Below are 25,064 nucleotides of genomic sequence, written 5' to 3'. Positions count from 1 at the left end.
ATTTATTTTTGGGACAGAGAGAGACAGAGCATGAACGGGGGAGGGTCAGAGAGAGAGGGAGACACAGAACCTGAAACAGGCTCCAGGCTCTGAGCTGTCAGCCCAGAGCCCGACGCAGGGCTCGAACCCACAGACTGCGAGATCACGACCTGAGCCGAAGTTGGACACTGAACCGACTGAGCCACCCAGGCGCCCTCACACTGGCATCTTTAGAGTCAACTTGCGGCTGTGGCTCGTGTTACCTACCCTTCCTTACATCCCAACAGGAGTTAAATAATTTATGATCAGCTGTTTGGGTCTGTCTCCTCATCGGATGGGAGCTCTGTGGAACACAGGGACCGTACCTGTTTTATTTACTCCCGAATCCCAAACCCCAAACCCATGACAGTCACACAGATACGTTTGGGTCGCTGGTTCTGAAGGAAAAGAATTCACAAACTCATTTACGAAGGTTGACAGAAGTGGTTTGTCTGAGGTCCCTGCGGGTGGGAAACAGGGTCGGAGGAAGATCTCATTGTGTCTGACTTTGCAGCCCATGCCATAGACCTCTTTCAACATCTTAGAGACTGTGTTGCCTCCATAGGCCCAATAGAGCGGCCAGAATCCCAGACGCTGACACCAAGGGTGTGAGGCGTGCAGAGCTGTGCTATCCAACATGGCAGCCACGAAGCCCATGTGGCTCTTGAGCACTGACAAGATGCCACCTAGGATGTCCTAGAAGCTTCCGGAAGCTCAGAGAAACCCAAGATACACGCAGAAACAGTGTCCACTGCTTCAAAGTGAATTGGTCCAGGGGTGCCTGGATTCAGTGTCCGACGTCAGCTCAGGTCATGATCTCACCGCTCGTGAGTTGGAGCCCCGCGTCGGGCTCTGTTCTGATGGCTCAGAGGCTGGAGCCTGTTTCAGATTCTGTGTCTCCCTCTCTCTCTGCCCCTCCCCCGCTTGCACTTGTTATGCCCAGAATTCGTGTATCCCCAAATACCGCCAGGGAGCCGAGTCCGATGCAAAAGCAAAAGAGCCTTTATTCGAGCTAGCTCGAGCTCAATCCCCTACCTGCATCGACGCAGGGGTGAGATACCGGGGAGAGAGAGCGAGTTTCAAAAGGACAAAGGTTTTATTGGGGCCTAAGGGCAGTTGGTGTGTTGCATCCACAGGACTCCTGAAACAGAAGACTACGGGCACCAGTGACAGTTGCAACAAAGTTTATTACAATAAGAGGCAAGGCCGACCGATCAGGACCAACACTCTTGATAAGAGTGTGGCCTCGAACAGCCGGGGTACAGAGTTTTTAAAGCCGATCACATCGTTTTATCATTATCTGGGAACAGAACAGAGAAACAGTTCCCAGATGAGTTAGAAACAGTTGCCAGATGAGTTAGAAACAGTTGCCGAGTGAGGTGATTATTTTAGACTTTCTGCCGCTAAGTTGCAACCAGTGGATCTCCTTGACCTTGTCTCTGATGCTCTTTTTTGAGGTTTTGTTTCCTTCATTGGTAAAGCCTGATTCACAAGAGTATGGAGTATGATTTACAAGAGTAAAAGCAAGGCTGTTACCTTTTGACATTCAGTGTCAGAACAAAGTTGTTATCTTTCAAGCTAAGCGTTAGCCCTACACTACAATTTAACCCTTACAGGTGAGGTAATGGCTGTGGCCTCAGCCGATTGGCTGGGGAAGGGTCCGAGTCCTGTTAGGCAGGTGGGGGGGGGGCTTGCTCAAGGGGAGGAGGTGTGGTCAAGGAGAAGGACACAGAACAAGCTGGAGTCGGCCGGCGTAGGCCCACCCTTTCTCTCTCTCTCTCTCTCTCTCTCAAAACTAAACATTAAAAAAATAAAAATAAAACCGGAGAGTCTGAGTAGCTCAGTCAGTTAACCATCCGACTGTGGCTCAGGTCATGATCTCACGGTCCGTGAGTTCGAGCCCCGCATCGGGCTCTGGGCTGACAGCTCAGAGCCTGGAGCCTGTTTCAGATTCTGTGTCTCCCTCTCTCTCTCTGACCCTCCCCCGTTCATGCTCTGTCTCTCTCTGTCTCAAAAATAAATAAACATTAAAAAAAATTAAAAAAATAAAAAGAAACTGGGTTTCTGTGGGCACCTGGGTGGCTCAGTTGGTTGAGCGTCCGACTTCGGCTCAGGTCATGGTCTCGTGGTTCGTGGGTTCGAGCCCCGCGTCGGGCTCTGTGCTGACAGCTCAGAGCCTGGAGCCTGCTTCAGATTCTGTGTCTCCCTCTCTCTCTCTCTGATCTTCTCCCATTCATGCTCTGTCTCTCTCTGTCTCAAAAATGAATAAATGTTAAAAAAATTAAAAATATATATATATTTTCTAGGGGCGCCTGGGTGGCTCAGTCAATTAAGCTCCCACTTCAGCTCAGGTCACAATCTCACAGCTTATAAGTTCGAGCCCCGCGTGGGGCTCTGTGCTGACAGCTCAGAGCCTGGAGCCTGTTTCAGATTCTGTGTCTCCCTCTCTCTCTCTGACCTTCTCCCATTCATGCTCTGTCTCTCTCTGTCTCAAAAATGAATAAACGTTAAAAAAAATTAAAATATATATATATATATTTTCTAGGGGCACCTGGGTGGCTCAGTTAGTTAAGCGTCCCACTTCAGCTCAGGTCACAATCTCACAGCTCATAAGTTCGAGCCCCGCGTGGGGCTCTGTGCTGACAGCTCGGAACCTGGAGCCTGCTTCGGATTCTGTGTGTCCCCCTCTCTACCCCTCCTCTGCTCATGCTCTGTCTCTCTCAAAAATAAATAAACATTTAAAAAAATTAGATATCCACAATGAACATATCTGACAGAGAACTCTGGCGCGTTAATACCTGCCATTGACTCAAAAAAGAGAGCCAACCCAATTTTTTAAAATGAGGAAATGACAAAAACACTCACTCACTCACTCACTCACACACACACAATCCAAATGACCACAATCATATGAAAATGTTCCCAGCAGCATTAGTCATCAAAGTAAAAGCAAACTGAAACCACAGGGAAGACAGCACGACTGGCAATGGCATGGTTGAACAAAGAAGGCCTGAAACTGACAGTAGGTGAGAATGTACAGAGAATGTACCGTCGAGTGCAGCGTGTATAAATGGATACAGTCACTTTGAAAACTGCTGGCCGCACCTACCAAAGGTGAATGAACGCATAGCGGAAAACACGGCGCTCACGCTCCCAGGTCCATACCAACGGGCGTGCACCTGTCCGCTCGGGGCTGAGTTGACGCCCGCTGACCCTGAGCGGGTAAGCACAGGGTTACCGTGCTCTTCACACAATAGCATACTCTACAGCAGTAACCATTGATGGCCTGCAATTTCCCACGTTATTATGGAGAAATCTTACCCACGTTTGGCGGAGCGAAAGGAGCCAGACACACTCAAAGACACTGTAGAGTATACTCAACATCTGGGTAAAGAACCCAAACCAGGAGGGGCGCCTGGGTGGCTCAGTCACTTAAGCGTCCGCCTCCTGACTGTGGCTCAGATCACCGTCTCCAGGTTCGTGAGTTGGTGAGCCCTACGGCGGGCTTTGCACTGACAGTGTGGAGCCTGCTTGGGATTCTTTCTCTGTCTCTCTGCCCCTCCCCTGCTCGTGCCTTCTCTCTCTCAAAATAAATAATAAACATTTTAAAAAGAGGATTTCAGATAAAATTCTCCAGAAATCGTTTTTATATGCATCATACATTGCTAATCATATAGAACTCTAAGACACATTCAGCAACTCTTTCTTGACGGAAAATTGAGGGCTTTATAAGTGATAGTGGGTCAAAATTCTAATTGGAATAATTTGAATTTGTGTGTTTAAAATTTTTTTTGCAAGAATACTTACATACTCAGTTAGTAAAGGAATAGTGTAAGTAATAATGATGCTTTGGGGTGCCTGGGTGGCTCAGTCGTTTAAGTGTCCAATTCGGCTCAGGTCATGATCTCACGGTTTGTGAGTTTGAGCCCCACTTGGGGCTCTCTGCTAACAGCCTAGAGCCTGGAGCCTGCTTCCGATTCTGTGTCTCCCCCTCTCTCTGCCCCTCCCTGTCTCATGCTCTGTCTCTCTCTGTCTCTCAAAAATAGATGTTAAAAAAAAATTAATAACAATAATAATAATACTTTGTAGTTCCGGAAAAAAAGAGGAAAGAAGAAAAGCTTTTAAAGCTTTGATACGAATTAAGCATTTGGTGACACCAAATTGTGGTCTCTTTGGATGTGATGCTTAGACAGAGACCGGGTTCACGTGTGGCACTAACTGGGTGGGTTCAGTTTGCCACATGAGCCTTGAGTCTCCTGTAAGAAAAAAAAAAAAAAAAAAAAACTTTCCAGGAAGCTGAGATCTCTTCTCTGCCCAACGTGGGTAAGATCAGTACAGAGCGAAAACCACTCACTGTTATGGAGGAATCGTCACTTGCACACTACCTAAACCACGGTGTTGGTACCTACCACACCACACCCCATGCATGTTTTTTTTTTGAAATTGAGGTGCAATTGCTGAGCAACATTGTGTGAATTGAAGGGGAACAAGGGGTTGATTTGATACATTGTGGTGGTAGCTAACTAGCCCATTGTTACATACTTACCATTTATTTCCTCTTGTGGGGCAAACAGATCTAGTCTCTCAGCAGGTTTAGAATACAATTTAGAATTGTATTTAGAACATTTAGGATACAATGGTGTTGCCTCTAATCGCTGTCCTGTGCTAGGCCTCCAGGGTTCATTTATCTACTCATGCAAGTATACACCCTTTTTTTTTTTTTCCAACTTTTTAAATTTATTTTTGAGACAGAGAGAGACAGAGCATGAACGGGGGAGGGGCAGAGAGAGAGGGAGACACAGAATCGGAAACAGTCAAGTATACACCCTTAAACAACTTCTCCACCAATGCCCTCACCCCCAACAGCAGCTAACCACCATTTCCACTCTGGTTTTTCATAGAATTCTTCTCTCTTTCTTTTTAAACAGAACTCCTCTTTCAATCACATTTCGTGTTGCATCTTATGTCGTTGTATTTCTGTGGACTTTTGCCTTTGCAAGCTCCCAGTTTATGTTTAATTTACAAAGGTTGTGTATATATCTGAATCTATTAAAGGAAAGGTCAATCAGTACCGTGGGAGGGTCCAAGGGAGGATTCTGTCAGAAGATGTGCTGTGCTAATCCTGAAGTGAGCCTTGACATAAATATTCTCCAGTTGGGGGTCAAAATCTTAGAAGAATACAAAGGTTGAGGGGCTTTCTGAGAGCATTGAGGGATGATAGCTATGCATCACCGTCCATTAAAACAAACAAACAGGGGCGCCTGGGTGGCTCAGTCGGTTAAGCAGCCGACTTCGGCTCAGGTCATGATCTCACGGTCCGTGAGTTCGAGCCCCGCATCGGGCTCTGTGCTGACAGCTCGGAGCCTGGAGCCTGTTTCAGATTCTGTGTCTCCCTCTCTCTCTGACCCTCCCCTGTTCATGCTCTGTCTCTCTCTGTCTCAAAAATAAACAAACATTAAAAACAAACAAACAAACAACAGACCCAGAATGGCCAACCTGATGGACCCTCTGACCTCAGTCTTCGGAGAGGCCTATAGGTAATGATACTTAGAGCCGTTCCTATTCTAAGTAGACAACCCACTCCCACACCCTCCCTGGGTATTTGCAGTGCAGGTATGTTGAAAGTCTGAATTAGGACCCAACCAGGAAAACAGAAACTCTTCTTTGTATTTAAAAGACAGAAAGAGGGGCCCCTGGGTGGCTCAGTCGGTTAAGCGGCTGACTTCAGCTCAGGTCACGATCTCGCGGTCCGTGAGTTCGAGCCCCACGTCGGGCTCTGTGCTGACAGCTCAGAGATGGCCCTCCCCCGCTCATGCTCTGTCTCTCTCTCAAAAATAACGAAATGTTAAAAAAGATTAAAAAAAAAAAAACGTATTCTCAGCGGCCCTCAGAAATGGGTGTGTGATTTCACTGCACTCTTGTGACCAAGTGGAAGTTTTTGGACTCTGGCTTAGCGAAGGGAGAGTCTCCCCAGACTCCTCGAGTGGGGTGACCCCATGGTCTGCAAGGCCATGGAGATGCCGTCAAAGTGACAGCCTAACTCTGGGGAATCCCAACTCCCTTTAGTTTCTGACTGCCTGGCCTCCACATCATTTTCATTTCCTTAAGGCATTTAGGAAGATTCTTAAGATAGTGTATTATGCAATTTTAGGCTTTTAAAAATAATTATTCTATTTTAAGACGAAACGTTGGTCCATAGACTTAGTCTGACATTTTGATGGAAACTCTAGGATATTTGCTGTTTACTTATTAAGAATTCTGGGGCTAGGCAAATTGAGGGTTAGTTTAGCAACTCAGGGATCTAGGGCAGAGGACCCTAGATCTCGTGTGCTTCTGTCCCAGTTGTTTCTGTGTTGTGTCCAAGCTTGTTGCCTCATGGTTGTGAGGTGGCTGCTGTGTCTCCATCTATCGCATCATCATGATACGGTTGCCGGTGAAGGACAGGAGTAAAGGGGAAAAAGGTCTCGTGAGACCCTCTGTTATTAAGGGAGAAATAGGATTCCCAGATATTGTGATATAGTCTCCTTTATTTATTTTTTTATTATTTTTATTTTTATTTACTTTTTGGAGAGAGAGAGAGAGAGAGAGCAAGCAAGGGAGGGGCAGAGAGAGGGAGTCACAGAATCTGAAGCAGGCTTCAGCACAGAGCCCCCACGTGGGGCCTGAACCCACAAACCGCGAGAGCACGACTCCGGCCAAAGTCAGATGCTTAACCCAGGAGCCCCATGATATCCTCTCCTTTAAGTAGCATTGGCTATACCTGGTCACAGACCCCCCACTCTGCCCCAATGACTGCCAATGGGAGTGCTAGATCGTCTTAACCCAAACTCGATCCCCCACCCCCACCCTCTCCCTGGCCACAGCCCCAAGCCTGAGGTCTACCTCTGGATGGATTCCAACCCTTCTGTATTTTCCATGCACGGATGGGCGCCCTACCTGTCCCTGCTTCCAGAGACACTGGGGGGAAGATGGGGAAGAGAACTCGTGTCAACAGGATATTTGTAAAGTTCCCAACCCCTGACTGAGAATGTAACCGATGCCACAATATTAAATACTCGGAGAGGATTTCCAGCTTCCCATTTTACAGATGAGGAAATGTCACGCAGTGGTGTAACTTGGCCCGAGAACACATGGGTATTCTGTGGCTCCGGCCCGGGGACTCGGGTCGGCCTGTCGCACAGATCCACACTCTGCCTTGTCCCAGAGCTCAAGCATCACGTTCTCACCCCAGGGGTTCATCTGGAGAGGAGGTCAGCCCTCATCTGAGCAGAGCAGGGGAGAAGCATCTTTAGGAGGCCCGGGCCCTCGTTCTATCTCATTGGTGGGAAGAGTGGGAAGGACATGCGAGCATTCTTCCCCTTTGTGGGAGACTGCTGATGTAGAAACCCCAAGACGTGCCCCAGCTGACACATCCTGTCCCCTTGTCAGCGTCAGACTCCGTCCTTCAACCCACAGGCCCCAGGACGGTGCAGGCCACAGGGGTCTGGACATGTGTCCCCGTTCCACCACCTTCCTGGCCCTCGGTGAGTCCTGGAATGTAGGCAAAGGGTTGGAGGGACAGAGGAAGTGGGGGGGGGGAGGGCGGAGCCTTGGGGAGGGGGGTCTGCTTCCCTTCCCAGTCTTCACTCCTGTCCAGAAGACTGTGGGACTCTGGGGGAGCAAAGTGGATCCCCCCGGGGTCTACACCGCCTGCTCTTGCCCCGACCTAAGTCAGACCACGCAGGTTCAGTCCTAGAAACGGGTTCCCGGGTGTGGAGATAAATTCAGACTCAAGAGCAGCTGGGGGAGAGAAGAGGGGAACTGGGGCTTGTCTCGAGACTATTTCAGAGCAAGAAGAAGGATGATATCGGCCCCCCCGAGGAAACCAGGGGCGGGCATCTCTCTCACCAAAGCCTGTCTTCCAGCACTCTGCCTGGGCTGGGTGCACCTCACTCAGGAAGGTGAGTCTGCTCCCCATCTCGTCTGCACCCCAAAAGGCAGCTCTAGACTGAGGGTGCTGACCCTGGTAGGACACGAGCGGAGGCCCTGAGACTTATCCTGAACTGCAAGCAACCCCAAACATATGACCCTTACCAGGTCTCTCTCTATTCTCCATCTGTGCTCCTGACAGAACCCCCCCACCACTCCCCGCCACAAACAATTCAAACCCTGCAGGACCAGGCTGAGCCCACAGTCTCCCCCACAGCAGCCCAGACCCCCCTCAGCATCCCCTGGGCAGAGAACAAGACGGTCACCAAGGGCAGAGTCCCAGACCCCATGCTTGATTCCAACTCCTTCACCCTCGATAGACAACACATCACCCAGTGATAGGATTTGACATGGTAATTTTAAAGTTTCACTTACATTTTTGGAATTTGTCTTTCATATATATGTTTTTTATTTCGGGGTGAAATGCGGACAAGTATTTGATCAGTGTCTCTGTACGTCCTGCCCTGAGAGGGCAGGGATCATGTGTCTCTCATGTTTGTGGAACCAGTGGCACATGGAGGGCATGTGTCCATGGATAGGTATCGTAGAAGGAAGGAAGGGAGGGAGGGAGGGAGGGAGAGAGAGGGAGAGAGAGAGAGAGAGAGAGAGGAAAGAAAGAAAGAAAGAAAGAAAGAAAGAAAGAAAGAAAGAAGAAAAGAGAGAAAGAGAAAGAAAGTAGGAAAGAAAGAAAGAGGGAGGGAGGGAGAGAGAGACAAAGAAGGGAAGGAAGGAAGAAAGAAAGGGAGGGAGGGAGGAAGAGAGAGAAAGAAAGAAAGAAAGAGGAGAGAGAGAGAGGAAGAGAAAGAAAGAAAGAAAGAAAGAAAAGAAGAAAGGAAGGAAGGAAGAAAGGGAGGGAGGGAGAGAGAGAGAAAGAAAGAAAAGAAAGGAAGGAAGGAAGAAAAGAAAGAAAGGAAGGAAGGAAGGAAGAGAGAGGGAGGGAGGGAGGGAGGGAGAGACAGAGAGAAAGAAAGAAAGAGAAAGGAAAGAAAGAATGAAAGAAAGAAAAGAAAGAAAGAAAAAGGAGAGAGAAAGAAAAAGAAAGAAGGAAAGAAAGAAAGGGAGGGAGGGAGAGAGAGAAAGGAAGGAAGGAAGGAAGGAAGGGAGAGAGAGAGAGAAAGAAAGAAAAGAAAGGAAGGAAGGAAGGGAGAGAGAGAGGGAGGGAGGGAGGGAGGGAGAGAGAGAGAGAAAGAAAGAAAGAAAGAAAGAAAGAAAGAAAGAGGAAAGAAAGAAAAGAAAGAAAGGAAGAAAGAAAAAAGGAAGGAGGGAAGGAAGGAAGAAAAGAAAGAAAGAAAGAAAGAAAAGAAAGGAAAGAAGGAAGAAAAGAAAGAAAGGAAGAAAGAGAGAGGGAGGGAGGGAGGGAGAGAGAGAGAGAAAGAAAAAGAGAAAAGAAATAAAGAAAGGAAGAAAGAAAAAAGGAAGGAAGGAAGAAAGAAAGAAAGAAAGAAAAGAAAGAAGAAAAGAAAGAAAGGAAGGAAGAAAGAGAGAGAGGGAGGGAGGGAGGGAGAGAGAGAGAAAGAAAAAGAGAAAGGAAATAAAGAAAGGAAGAAAGAAAAAAGGAAGGAAGGAAGAAAGAAAGAAAGAAAGAAAGAAAAGAAAGAAAGAAAGAAAGAGAAAGGAAAGAAAGAAAGAAAGAAGGAAGGAAGGAAGGAAAGAAAGAAAGAAAGAAAGAAAGAAAGAAAGAAAGAAAAGAAAGGAAGGAAGAAAAAAGGAAGGAGGGAAGGAAGGAAGAATAGAAAGAAAGAAAGAAAGAAAGAAAAGAAAAGAAAGCAAGCAAGCAAGCAAGCAAGCAAAGGCAGTTAAATGAGCAAATAAACCCCCCTCAGCTCCTGCCTCTTTGAGGGGTTTTGTAACTTCAATGTCACCTTCCTGTTTCAGGGCTGCAAACTCCCCTTCTCCTGCCTCCAGCCTAGTTGAGGCAGATGAGGTTTTTCAAGAACCTTAACAACATGGAAGCAGAAATTGGGCTTAGATGAGGGTAGAAAACACAGAGGAAACCCAGACACGAGCTCCACAGAAGGCTTGCATCGTGCATATACAGAGATATATGTAGAGACATATATTTTTATGTTTATATATATGCCATATGTAGATATATTCAAGTCTAATGTATTTATGTATCTATACATAAATATAAACATACAACTAATGATGCAAAATGTAAAATTTCAGATCTATAAATTTAAATATATTAGGATATATATTTACCTTTATATTAAATACACAATATAGTTGGTATAATAAAATGCATGAATTATTATTACATATGGATATAGTATACAGCATTACATATTATAGAATGTCATACATTGTATTACATGTTATGTACTGCTATAATTTATATATGTAAGTGTCAACATAAATACATTGTGGGGTGCCTGGATGGCTCAGTCAGTTACCTGTCCGACTTCGGCTCAGGTCATGATCTCACGGTCCGTGGGTTCGAGCCCCTCGTCAGGCTCTGTGCTGACAGCTCGGAGCCTGGAGCCTGTTTCGGATTCTGTGTCTCCCTCTCTCTCTGCCCCTTCCCCGCTCATGCTCTGTCTCTGTCTCTCAAAAATAAACATTAAAAATTTTTAAAAATAAACACATGCCATCTAATAGTAAATATGTATAATTGAGATATAAATCATATATAAGTAATTTTAAATTACAATTACAATTATATCGATTAAATTATACATATATAATACATACATACATATACCTGTATACATGTATAATTGTATATATACATATGTAAGTTAAAACACAGAATTTAAAATGTGTATTTATATTTATTATATAAATTTTTATATAATTTATATAATTATATAAATTATATATAAATTTATATATTTATAATTATATAATTCTATAAATTTATATATATTATATAAAATTTATAATTATATAAATTATATATTATATAATTATATAAATAATTATATATATTATATGTATTATATAAAAGTATATAAATAATTATATAGATTTATATAATTTATAAAATTTTATATAATTTCTTATATAATTTTTATATAATTTCTTATAAAAATTTATTATGTTTATAGTTTACATACTATACATCAGAGCAGGCTGGGAGGCCAGATGCGTCTGCCACAAACTGCGGCTCCCTTCCTGCCCCACGGCCACTTTCTGGGGGGACCCAGGGGGCTGGGATGGAAACAGCAGAGAAGGACGACCGTGTCGTGTGTGGGGACAGGGGAACACAGTCAGGACGAGGAGGGTGGTAATGTTCCCGAGGGCTGTGATGGACGTTTGCGCAACTCTGTGACTTTGCTTGAGAGCGACCTGAGCGTGTCACAGGGGTGAATTGCGTGTCAGTGTGAGCCCCCCACAAGTAGACCCTGAGGGCCCGCTCTGTTTCCTCGCAAGGGACCCTGCGCAGGCCCTCCATCTCTGCTGAACCGGCCCCTGTGGTCGCCCTGGGGCAGCGTGTGACCATCGTGTGCCGGAGCCCTGGCGGGTTTGATGCGTTCCGCCTGGAGAAGGAGGGGAATGCCTTGAAACCAGATGTGATGGAGGCACCGCCGGGCGAGACGGAGGCCAGATTCGACATCATCGCGCATGAAGGGATTGAGGGGAAGTACCACTGCGTCTATCATAAAGACGGCACCTGGTCTGACCGCAGCGCGGAGCTGGTGCTGGGGGTGACAGGTGAGAAGGTCTCCGCTCGGCCCTCGGGTTTCTCTGGGACCGAGTGACGGCCAGATGGGGCCCTCAGATGGGTGCTCAGGGTACAGAGGGGGCGGGCCGAGCGGGACAGACCCTGGGGCCTCCACAGAGCTTGCGTCCTTCCCCTGCCCTGCTCACAGAGACCCCTGGAAACGTCAGCTCCCCGCCACCACAGACCTACATCTCACCTGGTGAGTGACCTTGCGGGACCTCGGGGAGGGCGGGGCGGGGTGGTGACGGGGCGGGCGGAGCTCTGCGCCGGGCCGCGGCGCCGGGCTTGGATGAGGGACTGGCAAGAGACCACAGTGCCCCCTGCAGGGCACCGGGACACTAACTGGTTGAACTTTCTCTGGGCCAGGGGCTAGGGAAGCGGTGGGTGGGAGGCATCCCCCTGACCTGAGAGCCCCCCACTCGTTTAGTGTACAAAGCAAAGCAGTTTCATGCCCCAAAGCAGAAGGCCCTGAAGGGCTGGAACCAGCCCAAGGCTAGGGGTGGGGGGACCCCCTTCGGGGCAGAGTTCGACCGTCGGCAGCTTTGCAAGGGACAGTGGTCCGGAGGGGCAGAGGGACTGACCGCTCGTCTTCCAAACTCGGTCGCTGCTGGAGAGAATGGGGCTCCGCATTAGGTCACAACAGTGGCGTTAGGTCACAGAGGAAGAGAGACCCCGAGAATCCTACATCGCACAGGGCATCGCACATCGCCCCTCTCTCCCATCTCTTGCCCTGAAGACTGAAGATCCACCGTGCGGGGATCAGGGCTGAGAGCCCAGTCCCACGCCCGCGGTGAATACCCCAAACCGTGCGCGTCACAGTTTCCTCGTGTGCAAAAAAGGGCAATAAAGGCACGGACGCGGGAGCGCGGTTTCGGGGATAGAGGGCTTTGTGTGCACAGCGCACGCACTTAGGTCACGGCCTGGCGAACCAGACAGGCTGGGGACGTGCTGGTCTTGTTACACTGAGGAAGTAGTTCCTTCTGGTTAAGTATGCACCTGACACCCACCTACTGAGCGCTGGACGCATGCCGGGCGACGAGGAGAAAGGGTCCCTGCGCTCCCAACCTCAGTGGGGAAAGTTAACCAGAATGAGGAATGGAAATGTGTATATGTACATTATATACATTATACTTAATGTATTTAGTATGTGTATATCATATATAACGTATCTATATTTAAGTATAATGTACCATATACAATATATCTATATTTAAGTATAATGTATCGCTATATATAAGTATTTATATTTATAAAGTATTTCTATCTCTCTATATAAATATAAACATACAACTTACAATATAAAATTTCAGACCTATACATTTAAATATATTGGAATATATTTCTAACTTATATATTAAACACAAGGAATATAATTAAAATTATAAAATACATGAATTAATCATTACATATTAATATAGTATACAGTATTATATATTATATAATGTCATGTATTACGTGTTATGTATTCTATGATTTATATATGTAAATCTCAACATAAATAGGTGTCATCTAATAATAAATCTGTATAATTGAGATATAAGTCATATATCTCACATGTTCTAAGTAATATGTACAAATGAGAGTATAAGTCATATATGTTACATGGTCTAAGTAATTTTAAATGATATATAATCACAATTATTTATAGCAATTAAATGATACCTATATAAGTTAAAACACAGGCTTTAAAATGTATATTTGTATTTATTATATATTAGAGCAGGTGGGGTCCTAGATCATGGACCCAGGACAGAGTGTTCAGGGAGGGAAGCTCCAGGAGTGGAAGTTTTCTGCCTTCCTTAAAGGACGCTGAGGACTCAGCCTCGGGGGCAGCGGGAGGGAGGGGGCACTGTCCAGAAGAGGGGACACGGGGGCCCCACCCTCAGCCAGGATGGGCCCAGCAGGACATACAGCGCATGCACCAAACCCAGGCCTTGCTGGTGCTGGATGGACGGGCCTCAGGGGACATCAGGACGCGGAGTCTCGGTCTCTTCACTCCCAGGAGGAAGGTGCCACCCCCGTGGGGGCTGCTGTGAGAAACAGAAGGGTGGGAATCCAGAAGGAGGGGAGCCAGGGGAGCACTGTCCCACAGAGCCCACGGCGGGAAGGCCATGCCTCGTGTCTGCACCCTCCAGCAAGGTGTCATTAGCCGGGTGTGGCCACTGAGCCCCTGGAACGGTGGCCAGAGCAGCTGGGAATCTGGCTTTTATTTATTTAACTTGGATGTCAGTGCAAATAGTCCTGTGAGGGGATCACACTGGACAGCACGGATGTAGGGCATTCCCATCCCCATGGAAAGTTCCATGGGTTCGTTCCAGAGGAGCGCCCTTGTGGGGGGGTGGGTCAGGAGGACTCAGCCTTCTCTGTCCAGCTTAGGCCTCTGACTGTGTGCTCGATTCCTCCTTCCTAGGGGACACACAGATGCGTGGGGATGACAGTGACAGCCCAGGTGAGTGAGGGGGGCGGAGGAGCAGGACCCGGTGTGTGCTTCTTGGGGAAAGAATGTGCTTTGGTGTTGGCCGTATTCCAGGCCTGCCAGTGCCCTGTGGACAGAGGACCTGAGCACTCAGGACCCTGGTTTTGTAATAATGCTTCCTATGTCACAGAACTGTTATGAATTGGAGACGTTTTATACATAGGTGTGCACGTGACAAGCCCCCAGCAAACATGGGGGTATGCAGTAGGTGCTCCATAAATGCACGCTGCTGATAATCCGGTTCCATCTTCCCTGTTCCCCAGACCTGTCGACAGAGCATGTGTATATTTTCGTTGGGGTCTCTGTGGCCTTGTTCCTTTGTCTCCTCCTCCTGGTTCTCGCCTTCCTCCATCGTCAGCGTCGGAAAAAACACAGTAGGTCTCAGGGAGAGGTGGGGTGGCCTGGGGAGGCTGTTTGGGGTGTTGGGGAAGAAGTCCTCTCTTCTTAATTCACACCCCTGACTGTCCACAGGGCTCCCCAGCAGCCAAGGTGAGGAGCAGAGGCCCCAGGAAAGGTGAGGCCCCTGAGACTAACCCCGGCCCCCCTCCCAGGCCCCTGCCTCCAGGGGGCCCCCCAGTGCTCACTGTACTTTCCCCCACAGGGTCAGCCCAGCTGTTGACCTTCTCCAGAGGACACCAGGTAAAAGGACAAGGAGGAGGGACAGGCCAGGGAGAGGGAACGTTTGAGAACATTCCAGGATGTTCTAGATGGAGTGCACGGTGAAATCCGAAGCTGTGGGTTTTCAGGCAAATTGGCCTTCCGAGACCCACCCCAGAGACCTGACCCCTTGTCCTCTCCCCTCCAGATGTGGCAACAGTCGGCAGACTTCCTGAGAAGGACAGGGAAGCGCCCAGCTCGGTAAGTCCTTGTATCCAATACCTACCTACAACCCCAATTTTAGCAGCTCGGTCAACAGTTTGGTCACAGTACCTTTCTTTTTTTAACTTTTATTTATTTACTTATTTTCACATGTATTTATTATTGAGAGACAGAGAGACACAGAGCATGAGCAGGGGAGGGGCAGAGAGAGGGGGAGACACAGAATCCGAAGCAGGCTCCAGGCTCCGAGCTGTCAGCACAGAGCCCGACGCGGGGCTCGAACTCACGAACTGTGACATCATGACCCGAGCCGAAGTCGGACGCTCAACCGACTGAGCCCCCCAGGCGCCCCTGGTCACAGTATCTTTTGAGGCCTCCCCTTGGAGGTGGCGTGGTCTCACTCTGTCATATTCTACCGCTCACACAGGCCAGCCCTGATTCTAAGTGGGAGGGCACTGCGCAGTGGTGACCCCAGGAGGTGGGGTCACGGGGGTCACCTGGAGGCTGGCCACTAGGCTCCCCTCCCCACCGGCCCGGCCGCCCTAACTCACCCTGGGTCTCACTGTCTCAGGCCCCGCCTGCAGGAAGCCCCCAGGACGTGACGTACGCTCAGTTAGACCACCAGATCCTCGCACAGAGGACAGCCCGAGGCACGTTCCCACGGTCCACGGAGCCCACGGCTGAGTCCAGCACGTATGCATCACTGGCCAGACCCTGACTCCGGACCCACCTGGCCTCTGCTCCTAGAGACACGGGAAGTCACTCCTGCAGAAGCATGAGGCGGCCATTTGGAGGGCTTCCCTACAGAATCATCCCTTTCTGGAAGGCCATGCCATCAGCTCTCCCGGAGGCCAGAGGTGCACTCAGGAGACTCCTAATCAGCGTCTAGGAGGTTCATCAACCACGTGGTCCCTCCGAAAACCAACTAGATGCTCGCAGAGAATGTGGAGCACTTCATTTACAAACACCCAGCGCTACAGACCCCTGGCAGTTTCTAGAGACTCAGCTATGGTCCCACGGTCACCCACAGGTGATTCCAGATGTGTCCTGTGTGTCCCCACCTGCCCCCAGAGGCTCTGATTTACTCGTCTTCCAGAGTTCAGTAGTTGGCCCTGAACCTGGGCTATACTTGGGCAGCTGATCGCTGAGACCCTGTTTTCTGGATCATGCTTCATTTTGTTCACCAATAAATGTTTTCACGGGCCCAGCCTGCAGCAGCCCCGCGTGAGGAAGCAGGACTCACGGTAACTTGGTCCTAGTGTCTGCCCCCAGCTGAGAGCAGGAAACAAGACAAAGGGTGAATCTGTTTTCTGAACTGAGTGTCCCACGGAGGAATGAGGGAGACGTCTGAGGGGACGTGTGCCTGAATCAAAGTGCGGATGATACAGCCCCACCCCCCCACATGCACATGCCCATGAATGCACCCACGTACACACGTGCACACACACACACACAAGTACACACAGCCCCCCCCACATGCACATGCCCATGAATGCACCCATATACACACGTGCACACACACACGCACACAAGTACACACAGACACCCCCACACACACACATACACACAGACACACACATGCACCCACTTACACAGGGACACGCACACATGCACACACGTACATGCCCACGAATGCACCCACGTGCACACACACACACACACACACACAAGTACACACAGCCCCACACCCCTCCACACATACACACAGACACACACACATGCACCCACTTACACAGGGACACAAACACGTGCACACACATACATGTCCACGAATGCACCCACGTACACACGTGCACACACACACGCACACAAGTACACACAGCCCCACCCCCCCACATGCACATGCCCTCGAATGCACCCACGTGCACACATACACACACACACACAAGTACACACAGCCCCACACCCCTTCACACATACACACAGACACACACACATGCACCCACTTACACAGGGACACACACACATGCACACACGTACATGTCCACGAATGTACCCATGTACACACGTGCACACACACACACAAAGTACACACAGCCCTACACCCCTCCACACATACACACACACACACATGCACCCGCTTACACAGGGACACACACACATGCACACACGTACATGCCCACGAATGCACCCATGTACACACACACATGCTCACGAATGCTCACACGCGCACAGACACACCCCCACATGCTCATGAATACACATGTACACACACGCACACACGCACATGCTAACAAATGCACAGATGCACACACAGATGCACACTCCCCCCGTACACACTGTGTAAATGTATGCACACACACGGACACATGTGTGGACCCTAACGAGGGAGTCGCTGAGGTCGTGATCGCACAGGGAGGGCCCCTGGGGCTTTTAGTCCACCCAGGGGGACACGTCAGCTCCCCATTTCCCATGCCCGCCCCAGGTTCATCCACGCTGGACACCATGCATTTCCAAACACAACAGGACCATCCCGCTCGAAGACCTTGTCCTTCATCTGACCTTCACTCCCTCACCTGGCTGACGCCCTTGTTCTTGCTAATGGGCTTGGAACAACTCCTCCAGTAACGTGACGGCATTAGTCTCCTACAGCTTCTGTAACAAACTACCACGTGCTTAGTGGCTAGCTAAGCGCGTGGCTCGAACCCATGAACCGTGCGATCATGACCTGAGCCGAAGTCGGACACTCACCCGACTGAGGTGCTCCAAGGATCTTAAGTCTCCCTACTGCTGAGTTGGGCTCGCTTTTTCCTGTTTGCTTGTGTGGGAATTTAACTTCTATGCCCCCTAACCACACACATTCAGACAGTGGCAGGGTGCTGGCCTAGGAACGGGGTGTGGGCACCTTGGGGGCTGCTGCCCCAGAGCCCCCTGGCTTGTGGTGTGCAGAGAGCAGAGGGCCACGTACACCCATTTACAAACACCCAGCGCTACAGACCCCTGGCAGTTTCCAGAGACTCAGCTATGGTCCCACGGTCACCCACAGGTGATTCCAGATGTGTCCTGTGTGTCCCCACCTGCCCCCAGAGGCTCTGATTTACTCGTCTTCCAGAGTTCAGTAGTTGGCCCTGAACCCGGGCTATACTTGGGCAGCTGATCTGCATCTGTTTCACGTGACCTAGTCTCCAAATTCCACACCTGGGAGGTGCCCCCACACCTCTCTCCCTGAACCCCAGGATCTAGCCTTGTGGGCGGGCCTCATGGAACCGTGATTTATTTTATTTTCATTTTTAAAGAGAGGGAGGGAGCAAGTATGCACGTGTGAGTGGGGGAGGAGCAGAGAGAGATTGAGAGACAGAGACAGAGAGAGAGAGAGAGAGAGAGAGAATCCCAAGCAGGCTCTCCACTGTCAGCATGGAGGCTGAGGCAGGGCTTGACCCCATGACCTATGAGATCTTGACCTGAGCCAAAATCAAGAGATGGACACTCAACCGACTGAGCCACCCGGGCACCCCTCCCCCTGTTGTTTCTTAGGCTTCCGTTCACAATTGCCCACTGGCTTACTTACCACTGTTGCTGATTGCTACAGGGTTTGTAAACAAGGCAGCCCCATGCTGCCTCTACAGCAAACGTTTGGGGTCTGCACGACCACGTCCCCGAGTGGGACCAGCTGTGCCACCAGAGGATATGGGGTGTCCAAGGCACCCTGCCAGGAGAGCCCCGAACCTACTGTGGGCCGGACGTGTTGTGTCTCTACCAGACTTATGGGGTCAGCCTCGAGGACCCCACTGGGATTTAAATGGGGACCCCATTTAAATGGGGACGCCACTGGGATTTAAATTTACCCTGACAACTGCTAGGGAGCATTAGTGAAACATTCTGGTTGATTTTTGTGTCTTTTATTTCTTTGGCCTGGGTGGGGGAGAGGGGGGAGGGGGGCGGTAAGAAACCTGCCTGCCTGCTATAGGTCTTGTACTAAAAGTTTTATTATATATTAAAAGAATGTTTTTATTTTAAAGTTTTTAATTTATGTTGAGAGAGAGCATGAGTAGGGGAGGGGCAGAGAGGGAGAGAGAGAATCCCAAGCAGGCTCCACACGGACAGCAGTGACTGTGGGGCTCAGTCCCACAAACCATGAGATCGTGACCTGAGCCAAACCCAAGAGTTGACCGAGCCACCCAGGTGCCACTAAAAGAATATTTCTTTAAACATTCGACCTAAACTGGGGCACCTGGGTGGCTCAGTCGGTTAAGCATCGGACTTTGGCTCAGTTCATGATCTCATGGTCTGTGAGTTCAAGCCAGGGCTTGTGCTGTGCTGAAAGCTCAGAGCCTGGAGCCTGCTTCAGGTTCTGTATCTCCCTCTCTCTCTGTCCCTCCCTTGATCACACTCTCTCTCTGTCTCTCAAAAATAAGTTACCATTTTTTAAAGCCCCACAGTGATCCTTAAAAAAAATAAAAATTCGACCTAAACTCATCTAGCTCATTCTGGTGCAATTTCTATCTTACTTCTTTGCAAACATTAACACATGTTTTAAGGACTTTATTCTTAAGTAATCTCCACATCTACCATGGGGCTCGAACACACAACCCCGAGATCAAGAGTTGCACGGTCTACCGACTGAGCCAGTCAGGTGCCCCAACATTAACACATTTTAATCTTCATATAAACCCTCCAGAACATGTCCTATCCTTTTCTCCATTTTTCTTGAAGAAACTGGGGACCGATCATTAATTAGCTTGCCTTCACTAGGCCAGCTCTAAGTGGTGGGGACTGCAAACTGCATAGGGCAGCTCCTCTCGGTGACCTCAGGACAGCCTGCATCTCGCCAGCTGGGAGGTGTCTGTCGTGTTTCAGAGAGGGTGGGGTCCTGGTTTTCCAACACAATTTTAACTTGCACTGAGCTTTGATTTTCTATTTGTGCTCAAGGTTAATTTCTATTCGTACTCAACGTTTTTCCTCTGCTTCCTAGCCCTGTACTCTCTCTCTCTTTGTTTTCTTCATTGCGTTGTGTACTGAATTTCTCTTTGTCATGTGGGACAAAGTCTCTCTTTACCAACTATTAGTGTATTAGTCAGGGTTCTCCAGATAAGCAGAACCAATAGATTCTATTGTAAAGAGTGAATATATATGTGTATATATATTTGTGTAAAATATGTGTGTGTATATATATATATGTGTAAAAAATTTTTTGTGTTTATTTTTAATTTAAATTCAAGTTAGTTAACATACAGTGTAGTCTTGCTTTCAGGAGGAGAGCCCAGTGATTGGTCTCTTACATAGGACACCCAGAGCTCATCCCCAAAAGCGCTCTCCTTAATGCCCATCACCCATTTAAGACCCCCATCCAGCAACCTTTTGTTCTCTGTATTTAAGAATCGCTTATAGTTTGTCTCCCTCTCTGTTTTTATCTTATTTTTCCTTCCCTTCCCCTATGTTCATCTGTTGAGTTTCTCAGATTCCACATACGAGAAATCATACGATGTCTTTCTGTGACTGACTTATTTCGCTTACCATAATACCCTCTAGTTCCATCCACGTTGTAGCAAAAGGCAAAGGCTTCATTCTTTTTGATCGCAGAGCAATACTCCATTGTATAAATATACCACATCTTCTTGATCCATTCATCCATCGATGGACATTTGGGCTCTTTCCATATTTTGGCTATTGTCGATAGCGCTGCTATAAACATCGGGGTGCATGTGCCCCTTTGAGTCAGCATTTTTGTATCCTTTGGTTACATACCTAGTAGTGCAATTGCTGGGTCGTAGGGTAGTTCTATTTTTAGTTTTTTGAGGAACCTCCACACTGTTTTCCAGAGCGACTGCACCAGATTGCATTCCCACCAACAGTGCAAGAGGGTTCCTCTTTCTCCCCATCCTCACCAACATCTGTTGTTTCCTGAGTTGTTAATTTTAGCAATTCTGACTGGTGTGAGGTGGTATCTCATTGTGGTTTTGATTCGTATTTCCCAGATGATGAGTGATGTTGAGCATTTTTTCATGTGTCGGTTGGCCGTCTGGATGTCTTCTTTGGAGAAGTGTCTATTCATGTCTTTTGCCCGTTGATAAGTTCCTTATAGATTTTGGATACTAACCCTTTATCTGATATGTCCTTTGCAAATATCTTCTCCCATTCCATCGGTTTTATTGATTGTTTCCATTGCTGTGCAGAAGCTTTTTATCTTGATGAGGTCCCAATAGTTCATTTTTGCTTTGGTTTCCCTTGCCTCTGGAGACATATCAAGTAAGAAGTTATATAAATTATATTTAGGTATATGATATTTTAAATGTAAATTATATGTTTAAGTACAACTTATAGAGATAAATTTTAAATGCATATATATGTATATGTATATTTAAATATATACTTAGCATAAGAATCAGCTCATGGGTTATAGAACCAGAAGTCCCACCATCTACTACCTGTCAGCTGGAGACCCAGGAGAGCCTGTGGGATAAATCAGCCCCAGTCTGCAGGCCCAAGAACCAGGCGCTATGATGTCCTGGACAGGAGAAGATGGTTGTCTGAGCTCAAGAAGAGAGAGATGGAATTGGATCTCCTTCCCCTTTCTGTTCCATCCGGCCCCGAGGGGGTTGGAAGATGTTGGTCTACCTCGTCACTCAGTCCACGGAATCAAATGCGAATCTTTCAGAAACCCGCCTGCACACTGGCCCAGAAGTCCTGTTTTCCCAGCTCTCTGCCCGCCCTCCCCCCACCCCCCTGTCAGGTTGTACCTACAAACAACCATCATAGTCAGATGGTGAGTCTCCCCTCAAAATCTGGCTCGTTTGACCCTGACCGGAGCCAGGCTTTTAGCAAGGGAAGGGCGGACAGCATGGCATTGGGAGACAGACGACTCCAGAATATTCTGCCCCTTCCAGAGGAGGAACTGCCGACCAGGTGGGGCATCTGCTCTAGTGAAAAGGAGACCTGTGAGTCCGGGCAGTGAGGCTGCAGGGGCAGCAGAAGGGGTTTAGGGGGAATTTTGGAAGGAGAGCAAGATAAAGCCCACACGCCTTCTATCTCGGGGGCTTGGCGGGAAGAGGAGAGGACAGAAAAGCAGACGTTGTGGACCAGTCTTTCCTCCTTGACCCTCCAGCCACAGACCCCAGGGTCAGGACTCGGCCCCTGGATGTCCCTACTTTCCTGCATGAGGGATGCGGCCCCTGAGCGCCACCTGGAGGCCAAGGCTGGTATAGCACCCCTGGTGGCTCCAGTGTGGCCAGGCAGAGAGGGAGGGCTACCTTGCCCTGGGACTCCCCCAGTTCCGGAGGTGTGCCCTGGGGGCGAATGCCAGGGGGGCCGTCGCCGTGGGAGGAGAGATCCCACCTGCGCCGGATGGGGCAGGAGCGGGCACCCAGACACATGCACTGAACCCCTGGGACAAAGGGGACACGGAGATCACCACAATGGTCCCCAGGCCCCAAGGGAGCAGAGAAAGGCTGGACCCTGTGACCACTGAGCATGGACATCAGCTGGGCCTGCAGCAAGCTGGTGAGCAAACCCCGCAGTCCCCAGTCAGCTCGGACCCAGGGACCGGCAGGAGGACACAGAGCCACCTGCTCCCTGCACGTGGGACACCATCCTGGGAAGGAGCATGGAGACCGGCCAAGATACAGGAGCGTTTGCAATGATTGGGTGTGTGTGAGTGTGTGTGTGCTCCCTGCCTAAGTGGGGGCAGCTCCTGAGTGACATCCGATCACTGATAGACAAAGTCATTTTATTTCTTTGGCTGACCTGCAATGCATCCCGTTCTGCTACACACACACACACACACACACACACACGCACACACGCACACATTCGCATGCACACATGTACACACGTACATGCAGGGCAACATCACCTGAACACGGGTCACTATGCGGGAGGCAGGACATGGCAGGAGCTGGGATCTTTCCGTAGGTGAGTTTGCACAGAGAGCGTCTCCACATTTTCTTCCAGCTTCTCTGGGAATCCAGGCTGGTTGCTCTCACGGAGAAAGAGAAGTGCTCTTCTGGGGAGGGTGGCTCTGACCCCAGACCCCAGATTCCCTGCAGTGGGTGGGGGACGTCCTCCGCTGGGGCCGCACTGACCCTGAATTTGCACGGCTGCTTCCTGGCTTGTGTCTCACGGCACAGCCCGTGGGTCTGGACCTTCTGTTCCGTCGAGGCTGTGGAACATGGAGGTCTGGGGGGTCAGTCGTGTGGTTTCAGGCCAAGAATCATAAAGCACGTGGGCCTTGATGCCCGCAGGGATGGTGGACATAGAGAACTATGATATTGATATATTGAGAGATATACTGATAGATATTGATTCTCTTGTCCTTGAGAAACAGTGGCTACAGCGGCTGGGCCTCCCCTGGGCTTGTGCACCAGGTCTGGGAAGAGCCGCAGGTCTGTGCCCTTGAGAGGCTGGGCCACCCCAGTCCAGGAGGGCACCACAGACCCCTCCTCCGTCCCTGTCAGACCTCCTCTCCCTTCCCCCAGACTCCAGCTCTGCCTTTGAGCCCACCTTGTCAGTGACTCAGCCAGACACTCCCTTGGGCCCTGACCCTAAAAAGCCCCAGGCCTTTCCCTTGTCTGTCTCCTCTCACAGTCCCCGCCCCCTCCACTGGGAGGTCAGTGTGGGTCTTAGAAGCCCCAGGACACATGGGGATCTTCAGCCTTCCTCCCCAGTGTGAGCAGGTGACACGGAATGTGAACGAGGCCACTGGACATATCAGAATCCCATGGAGGCATTAAGTCCCTGGAAGAACCAGGCCCTGGTAGAAGGTGCGAGAGAAACACAGGGTTCACTGAAACGTAAAGCCAGTAGACTGTGAGAGAAGCTTTTAAGAATGGAGGAAACGTGGGGGCGCCTGGGTGGCGCAGTCGGTTAAGCGTCCAACTTCAGCCAGGTCACGATCTCGCGGTCCGTGAGTTCGAGCCCCGCGTCGGGCTCTGGGCTGATGGCTCGGAGCCTGGAGCCTGTTTCCGATTCTGTGTCTCCCTCTCTCTCTGCCCCTCGCCCGTTCATGCTCTGTCTCTCTCTGTCCCAAAAATAAATAAACGTTGAAAAAAAAAATTAAAAAAAAAAAAGAATGGAGGAAACGCAAAAGACCTAAGTCACCATGGCCTGGGAGGGCGGTGAACGACAGGGTGGAGGTGATGCTAGGATTCTGCGTTGTCCACAGGGGCAGGGGCTCCAGCCCACCTTCCCTACTGACGGTCCTGTGTTCTGTGCCACAAATGGACCCAGAGAGGCCCCTGGGGGTCCAGACAGGAATCCAGCCCCCATCCCAGCCCCAGCGGCACAGGAAGCCTTGCCCACCAACGTTTGGACGGACGTCACGGTCTCTTTACCGCATCCAGGACTTGAGGGCTTTCGGTTACAACTGGGATGTTTGAGCAGGAAACTCCTCCTGTCCGGCCTCCCTCCTCCGGCCCCGCAACCCCGTCAGCACCCCCTAACTAGAGAGCCTAACCCAGCCAGCTGGGGGGCAGGGGTGAGTGCAGAGCACAGCCCAGAGTCACAGTACCCGGAGACAGGACGTCCTACCTGCACAGTGTGCTGCCTGCCTCCTTCCTCTCTGGGCACTACCCCCCCCCCCCCGCAACATGACGTCATCAGGAGAATTTCTAGAGCCCCTTTTGCCTGTGGGAAATGTGTAGTTTGAGAAGAGTCAGCCTGTTAGGACCAGAAGGGGAGCCAGAAACCCCTTTCTGTGTTGCACCCCCTCTGTCTGTGTCTATCCACGTAACTATGCATCTTTGCACCTGTGTCTGTGTCTCTCCGTGTGTGTATGTATGTGAATACCTGTCATCTCTTCTCATGTCCGATGTACCTACTTGGGGAGCTACTCACCCCCCTATGGGTACGTTCATCATTTACCCGTCGTCCTATCGTCTGTGTGTCTCTGCCGTATCATCATCCCGAACCCACCGTGTCCATATTTGCATCCATATCTACGCGTCTACGTATGTTCTATCCACCCACTTACCAGCCATCATCCTATCTCTACCTTCCCATCATCTCTGTCTCTGTCCGTCACGGGTTAATACCAGGTGGGCCTCCTCCTGACAGGCGTTCAGCCTGGTGATGTGATATCTCACTAGAAACGGCTTCCAGAAGTCAAGGCCGCTCTGTGATCCAAAAGAGGAAGGTAGGGCTTACCCCCCCCCCCGCCGTCCCCGCTTCCTTTCCGTGAGACCA

At 49.5% G+C, this 25,064-nt stretch overlaps 1 protein-coding gene and 2 long non-coding RNA genes across 6 annotated transcripts; 1 reads left to right on the top strand and 2 right to left on the bottom strand.

The window, feature by feature from the left end:
• The first annotated feature begins 7,414 nt into the window (after positions 1-7,414).
• Positions 7,415-16,180, top strand: LAIR1 (leukocyte associated immunoglobulin like receptor 1). 4 transcript variants are annotated; one of them, XM_047100939.1, is made up of 10 exons: positions 7,415-7,541; positions 7,923-7,958; positions 11,362-11,643; positions 11,802-11,852; positions 14,064-14,102; positions 14,393-14,503; positions 14,601-14,643; positions 14,731-14,768; positions 14,935-14,987; positions 15,520-16,180. In XM_047100939.1, the coding sequence occupies exons 1-10, from the start codon at positions 7,508-7,510 to the stop codon at positions 15,664-15,666; spliced, it is 834 nt and encodes a 277-aa protein (XP_046956895.1). In that variant the 5' UTR covers positions 7,415-7,507; the 3' UTR covers positions 15,667-16,180. The 4 variants fall into 4 exon arrangements, with proteins under 4 accessions (XP_046956895.1, XP_046956897.1, XP_046956894.1 ...); XM_047100938.1 differs by having other exon boundaries at positions 7,475-7,541; positions 7,846-7,958; XM_047100941.1 differs by lacking the exon at positions 7,923-7,958.
• LOC124527751 (uncharacterized) lies at positions 15,858-18,131 on the bottom strand. Its single transcript, XR_006965961.1, has 2 exons — positions 18,023-18,131; positions 15,858-16,066 (listed from the first exon to the last, which is right to left on the bottom strand). It is a non-coding gene; the product is annotated as an uncharacterized LOC124527751 (long non-coding RNA).
• Positions 18,132-21,080: 2,949 nt separating this feature from the next.
• On the bottom strand, positions 21,081-25,007 carry LOC124527787 (uncharacterized). Its single transcript, XR_006965988.1, has 3 exons — positions 24,853-25,007; positions 22,738-23,043; positions 21,081-21,119 (listed from the first exon to the last, which is right to left on the bottom strand). It is a non-coding gene; the product is annotated as an uncharacterized LOC124527787 (long non-coding RNA).
• Positions 25,008-25,064: the final 57 nt, after the last annotated feature.

Source organism: Lynx rufus, unplaced genomic scaffold (genome assembly GCF_022079265.1).
Source record: "Lynx rufus isolate CCGP_SWC_20201006 ecotype Redwood Valley unplaced genomic scaffold, mLynRuf1.p SCAF_54, whole genome shotgun sequence".
Classification (NCBI taxonomy): Eukaryota; Metazoa; Chordata; class Mammalia; order Carnivora; family Felidae; genus Lynx; species Lynx rufus.
The sequence above is the reverse complement of the archived record's forward strand: the minus strand, read 5'-3'. Positions and strand labels throughout refer to the sequence as shown.